The sequence below is a fragment of the Rattus rattus genome, chromosome 16 (genome assembly GCF_011064425.1).
Source record: "Rattus rattus isolate New Zealand chromosome 16, Rrattus_CSIRO_v1, whole genome shotgun sequence".
NCBI classification, from domain to species: Eukaryota; Metazoa; Chordata; class Mammalia; order Rodentia; family Muridae; genus Rattus; species Rattus rattus.
In genome coordinates, this window is record NC_046169.1 from 25,357,861 (window position 1) to 25,364,938 (window position 7,078).

General features: G+C 54.0%; 1 protein-coding gene across 1 annotated transcript; it reads right to left on the reverse strand.

Moving 5' to 3' along the window:
• Window positions 1-3,488: 3,488 nt before the first annotated feature.
• Fzd10 (frizzled class receptor 10) lies at window positions 3,489-6,690 on the reverse strand. The gene has a single exon (XM_032887084.1). It carries the CDS (start codon window positions 6,321-6,323, stop codon window positions 4,575-4,577), a length of 1,749 nt encoding a protein of 582 aa, XP_032742975.1. The 5' UTR covers window positions 6,324-6,690; the 3' UTR covers window positions 3,489-4,574.
• Window positions 6,691-7,078: the final 388 nt, after the last annotated feature.

Below are 7,078 nucleotides of genomic sequence, written 5' to 3' on the forward strand. Positions count from 1 at the left end.
GACCTATTTCTCCAAGGGAGAAAATCGAATGGACTCATTACTCCATGCCAAACAAGGAAAAGCCAGAAACCTGAATTCTGCCTGTAAGTTCAGTCCAGGACAGACTTCATGGGACCCTTTTGCAGCCTTTTGCAGATTGACAGTAGCCTTAGAGGAGGGGGTTTGGGGGGACAGGAATGAAGATGTAGGGGTGGCTGGGCAGGCAGGTTGCCAATGGAGGATGCTGCCCTTAGCCAACAGTGTTTGGGATAGACGGTGAGGGTGGGGGTGTGGCAAATGCAGAGGTTCTTGGGATACTGTAGGACGGTGTTTTCCTTGTTTTGAGTAAGGCTTTCCCTACAAAGCCCAGGCTGACTTTGAGCTACCTACCTCAACGTCACTAGGATTTCAGCCATGCACCACCCTGCTTTTAGGATCCATATAAAAAGTAAAAATAGTCTTGAAGATACTGTCTAGTACTCAGGCTGAGGCCTCTACCTCAAAGGCCCCCGAGAAGACACAGCCTTCTAGACAGAGGCAGGTGCCAGGCGAGGAATGGCTTTGACTCCTTTCATTGGCACTAAAGCCCCTGGAGGAGTGGCCGGGAATCCCCATTTTTTAATTAAAAATGTCTTCTAATAAAAGGCAAGATACCAATGCCTTCTGAAAGTTCCCACAGGCTGCCGAGGACCTGCCAGAGATCCAACCGTGTCATTTTCCTAGGGGTGTCCCCAATTACGACAGCTCACCTACCTGATGGAAACTCATTCCTTTTGGATTTCAAACGCCTCTGTCCCTCCTCCCCCCAGCTTGGCCTTCGCACTCTTAATAAAACATGAAAACCCCCAGCCCCATGTCATCCCGGGGCTCCCCTGCAGCCTGTCAGCGTTTCTCATCTTCAAGTTGTCCCTGCTGCTCCGTCCGTTTGCATGGGGAGGAGTCAGTACAGAGCCCCTGTCCCTGGGAGGTGGCTGTGATGTGAGGGTGTTCAAAGTCACAGAGCCAGGGTCCCCCTCACCGGGCGAAGCCACTGCGCTGACTTTTACACTTGCAAGATCAGAGGGTATTCTCGGAATCCTGTGCCTGGCATCGGAAAGTGTTCCCGTAAGAAAAAGCTCAAAGCTCGTTCTCTTTGGAGACCATTAGCCAAGGCAAGGTTGACTCTCTGAGGGGAGGAGCAATGGATATATTAATAGGCCTGGCCTCTCTATCCTGGCACTGGGCTGTATAGGGCATACTGCTTCTAAGAATATCAGAGGAACCCTGAACTGGAACCCCTAGCTCCCTGTCAACACTGGAGTGTAGCACTGTATTCATAATTCCGTTGCTAGAGAGGCAGAGACCGGAGGATTGCAGGAGCTTACTGGCCAGTCTAGCCAGGGTGAGCTCCTAGTTTAGGGAGAGACCCTGGGTTCAAAAAATAAGCTCTGAGACCTCAGGCTGGATTCCTGAGCTCTTTGAACCTTGAATTTCCTCGACAGAGGGTTGGACATACAGACACCTGGTGTTTCTTGGATCTCCCCATCCCATCTACTGAAAGACGGCTTCCTAAGAAGCCAGAGAGGCTCTCATATCTGCCTGGGCTGTGGCCACAGCTTATCTCCCCATTCTTTCCCTGTGACCCGTACTGCATGGTGTGAAGTATATAAGGGGGATCAGCCAGGCCCTGCCTGTCATTTTCTCAATGGGGCATTCTATTCCCTACCCTTAATTCTGCCTTTGCACTTATGCTGGGTCTCCCAACCCCTGGTGGGGACTCCTGCTTCAGGATGTCTCCCCAATATTTGGAACTCATGAGATGTGAGCCGCTGTCTCCTCTACGAAGCTATGGTTTCCCTAAGTCAGGGGCCTTCTGTGTGTAACCTGTGAGCAACTGCTGGTGGTAGATAAAGAGCTAAGGGCTGTGTGACCTTGGCGTTCATCTTCTGGGCAACTTCTAACTATATCGCTTCTCAGCTCCATCCGCATTGCTGCGGTCCTGGAGTGAAAGCCTGCAGTCTCCACATTAAGGAAACAGCAGTTCCTTTCTGAGGTCTGGACAGAGCTGAGGGGAGGGAGGGGGGTCCAAAGATTGTGTTTGTTTGTGTGTGTATATATGCACGCGTGTGTATGTCTGCGTGTGCATGGGAGTATGCTAACTTTCAAGCTTTGGTGTTTTTCTTTAAGACTACGGTCTGGTTGATAACTAGAGTTCATCTGCAGGAGACAGATACAGGTAGAGATACAGAGATGGGATGAAACGAGAGAAGGTGCAGGAAAAGTTTATGTTAGAAGCACAGTTCTCACTGTGGCCCAGGGAGCACATGTTAAAGCACACTGGGCCCTGTTAAAGCCTGGGCCCTGTTAGTCTTGATTGTGTTTGTAAACGCGATCCAGGCACTGTTGGGGATGGGGCCACCGGCAAGCAGGTTCACGGCTGAACAAGAAAGGCCTTATCCTTGTTCTTGGCGGGGGTATTCCTCTGGATGAACTTTCAAAACCTACACAGCTGAGCCCTACAGCTTAGGCAGGCAGTTGAGTCTGGGTCTGGTCAGTGTGTGATACACACACACACACACACACACACACACACACACACACACACACAATTTAGTGTTCTCTTCTGGGGGTGAGGGCAACCATAGTCAATATAGAGGTTTTATTCCCATGATTCTGGATTCTGGGTTTTACACTCACTGATGGCCTGGCTGCCTGGCAATGATTTCTAGAACTTTTCCCAGACTACCCAGTTCACCTGTCCTTCCTGCTTAAGGACCCATGGCCCTGTGAAATTCCTACAACCCTTCTGGGTCCTTCATTCTGGTCTTGCTGGAAGGAGAGCCCCCTTTCAGGTGCTTGCTTCAGAAAGCCACAATCAAGCTGGTATGTCTAAGGACTTAAAATAGTTTTAAGTGCTTCTGAGCAATGGAGGTCGGAGATGGCCAGCTAGACTCTGAGGATGGCACAGTAGGTCTACACTGACCCGCTCTCCCCAACTCCTCAGAGCCGAACTGTGCCCTTGAGTCCTTCTAGCTAGAACTTCGGTTCAGTCAAGCCTTAGTACAGTGGATCCTGGGTCTGCTCAAGGCCCAATAGCTGCCTTAATGATGAAACTTTTGAGGTGACCGAGCTTCTGAACTTGTTGCTGGTGACCCCACTTACTTCCGCTTTCACCTATCCAGCTCTGAAACGTACCCCATGGTCCCAGACTTGCAATAGAGTGGTCCACTCGGAATGGTGCACATAGTAGGTCAGGTAAATACAGTTGCCTCTCCTCTGCTGGCTCCTGGAGGGGGTTCACAGGGTTCTCGGGTGAGTGTGGTCTCGGTATTCCGTGTCCATGGAGCCTTGTGGGCAGGAGTCACCACCAGCTTAACCCACTGCCTGCACGCAAGCTTCCAAGCTCCAGGATGATATATTTTGCCAGCTCCAGACCCTGCCTATCTCCAGGTTCACGGTCAATGTCTAACCAGCCTCGCATATCCAGAATCCGCCCGGAAACAGAGAAAATTCCCCTCACCAACGCACAGTGACTAGCAGCAGCAAACTAAAGAACGTCTTTTATTTTTAATAAAATAGTGGAGCATGAAAAATATCATATATTACAGATATACAGAGGCAGGCATTGCCCTCCCTGGCTGGAAACAAAGTTTGTCTTCCCAAGTGCTTCAAGACCACTCATGGAAATCATTTGTTTAACAATTCAGAGAGTCAATAAGCCCTCTGGTGCTCTCCACTGATTTCCCCCTCCCCTCTCCTCTCCACAAATCAGTGAACACACTGGCTTGGTTTCCATTAAAAAGCCACAAAATGTATCAGGCTGAAGGGTTTTTTTTTCCCCCCCTGAGGCTTGGGCCTCTTAATTCTTTTGTTGGATGATTTCTTTTGTTGCCTTTTATTTACAACAGAATACTTTTTTTCCCCCTCTCATTTGTTTTCATAGGGAGGGGGGGAATGTAAAAAAAACAAAAAACAAAAAACAAAAAAACAGTATTGCACACCATTTGAGTTCTCCAGTGTTAGATTTGCAGTGGGATGGGAGGGTAGGGTGGGTTCTGTGTCGGAGAAACACGGCTACAAAGAAGGGACCTGCAGGCAGGCCTTGGGCTCAGGGTCCCTTCTTTTACCTCCCCCCACTTCTCACTCCCTCCCCCTCAATACAGCTGGGGGGAGGGAGGGAGAGCAGAGTGGGGTGGTTCATTTGCTGGTCCAAAGGAAGCTCTTTGGCTGGCAAAGGAGCTCTCCAGCCTCGAGTTTGTACACAGGCGGAAAAGTCCTCTGAATGCACACATGTGTGTTTGAGGCCTAAACAAAAGTTTTCCAGAGGGTGGTTGAATCAACGACTTTACCACAAATGAGTTACACGAGAGGCTCCTTCCTTAATGAGCGACCCTTCAGGGAGGCAGCAAACTGAACAGAACCCTTTACCTGCAGCCTATGACATAGTTCTGAAATCCAAGGTAGACTCCATATATGTGTGTGTAAGTATATCTATACACACATGCATACACATATATGTATATATATACTTTTTACTTTGATTTACCAACAATCAGCCAATGAAGAAAAGCTGCCCATTTGCGCTTTGCCTCTCCTATTCTTGCAGTCAGCAGCCTTCACACGCAGGCTGAAGGCTGGGCAGGAAGCTCATACTTCCCAAGATGAGGTTTTTGGGGGTGCTGGGCTTTTTTGTAGATCCCTGCACTGGTGACCACACTGGCTGGTTTCCTCCGGCTTTTTCTCTTTAGCCCCCGGCTGCATACCTGTTGCCAGGATTGCAGGGTCTTGGAAGTCCAGACCCACACCCCACTGGTAATGCCCACCACCAGAAGCATGGACACTTTGACCATGAAGACCTCCACGGCAGGGATGGAGGTGGTCATCAGGCAGTCGGGTGTCTTGGTCTGATTGTTCATTTTACACTTGTGCTGGGTGGCCAGCATCTTCCAGTAGTCCATGTTGAGGCGTTCATAAAAGTAACAAGCAATCACACAGGTGGCCGGCACGGTGTAGAGGAGGGAGAAGACCCCTATGCGTACCATGAGCTTCTCCAGCTTGTCCGTGTTCTCCCCACCTGTTTTCATCACCCTCCGGATGTGGAATAAAGCCACAAAGCCAGACAGGATGAAGGAAGTGCCGATGACTAGGTAGCAAGCCAGCGGGACCAGCACGAAGCCGGTCAGAGCATTGACATCCATGCTGCCCACATAACACACACCAGTGAGCTCATCCCCTGCCACCCTGCGCATCACCAGGATCAAGATGGTCTTCACAGCCGGGATGGCCCAGGCTGCCAGGTGAAAGTAGCTGCTGTTGGCTTCAATGGCCTCATGGCCCCACTTCCGGCCAGCAGCCAGGAACCAAGTGAGAGTGAGAACAACCCACCATAAAGAGCTGGCCATGCCGAAGTAGTAAAGTACCAAGAAGACTAAGGTACAGCCCGTGCTCTCCAGCCCTTCCTGGATAACATACAGCTGCCCACTGTCCCGGTCGCAGGCAATGCTCTCCGCTCCCGCGAAGAGGCGGATGATATAGCCCACCGAATAAACGCAGTAGCACATGGAGAGAAAGATGATGGGACGTTCGGGGTACCTGAAGCGTGATGGGTCGATGAGGAAGGTGAGCACGGTGAAGGCGCTGGAGAAGAAACACAGCACGGACCAGATGGCCAGCCAGACCACAGCGAAGCGCTTGTCCTCGCGGCTCCAATACACATCCACCCCCGGAGTGCAGAGCGGTGCGCAGGATTCGCTCTTCTCCACGTGGTGGAACTTGCCTGGGTTGTCACAGCCTGCGCGCCCGGGACCCCCGTCCTTTAGTGGGTGCTCTTGCGCGCTGTGGGGCCTCTGGGGTCTGAAGAGCGGAGGGAACATGCCAGAGCCACGGCTGGGCTCATCGGAGCCGTTGTTGGGTGCCTCCATGCACAGGTAGTTGGGGTCGTTCTTGTTGGGGAGCTTGCTGCAATCCAGGGAGTCCGGCCACCTGAATTTAAACTGCTCCATGATCGGCGAGCACTTGAGCCGGGCCTGCTCGCACATGACCCGGCAAGCAGGGATGGGTGTGGAGACCTGCTCGGTGCACATGGGCGCGTACAGCGAGCACAAGAAGAAGCGGAGGTGGCCGTGGCAGCCGTACTCCACGAGCGGCGCGAACTCATGCAGTTGGATGGCCGCCTCCCGCTGGTTCTCGTGGCCCATCAGGTTGGGCATGCGGGTGGTGTTGTAGCCGATGTCCTTGCACATGGGAATCTCCACCGGCTGGCACTTGCCGTCTCCAGGGCGCTCTAAGTCCATGGAGCTGATGGCCGCGCACGAACCCATCATCACCTGCAGCATCAGCCACAGGCGTGGGCCCGGGTGTTGCATGGTGGCGCCCGCGGTGTCCCTGCGCCGCTCAGTGCCGCCGCTCCCGGGCACCGGCTGTTGCTGCTGCCCGCGGCTCCGCGCCCTGGCTCGGGCCCCCGCGCATGCCCATCCAGTCTGGCTGGAGCGCTCGCGGCGCCCGGGGCCACCGCGGTGGGCGAGCGGCCTCGGCCGAGTCCGGGGCGGCGGGGGAGGGGAACGAAGTTTGCAAACAATACGGCGGAGCGAGCGCGGCTCTGCGCGCAAACTTTGGCCTCTTCTTCCGGGCGCGCGCGATCGCGGACCTCAGTGGGGCAGCGCGGGCGCACCGTGGCCCCGGGCCCCGGAGCTCCTCCCTCCCGGCGCCCGCAGCTGTTTTGAGCTCGGCGTCCCGGGAAGAGAAGACTTGCAAAGAGGCAAAGGGTAGGAAAGAGGAAAAAAGCCGATTGGTGACAGGCCCCGCCTTCGCCCGCCGCCCCGCCCCACTGCTGCTTTGCATCAGAAAGCCTTGCGCCCCGGGCAGCCTCCGCCCTCAGCCCCAGCTTGGGGCTGGACCCCGGCCTCCAGCCTCACCTCCTGCCGGCCTCTCAGCCTGCCCTCCCCGCCCCTATTTGGGGGGCGGGGGGCTTGCGATTGTCCCCGGTACCCCAAGGACGCCGAGGTTACGGGAAGTTTGGGGACCCGGGTAAGGGTGGTCCTCGCCGGGGTTGGGGGCTGGGGGACTCATCCTCTACTTTTACGACGGGGCCCTGGCGGAGGGCACTTTCAAAGAGACACGG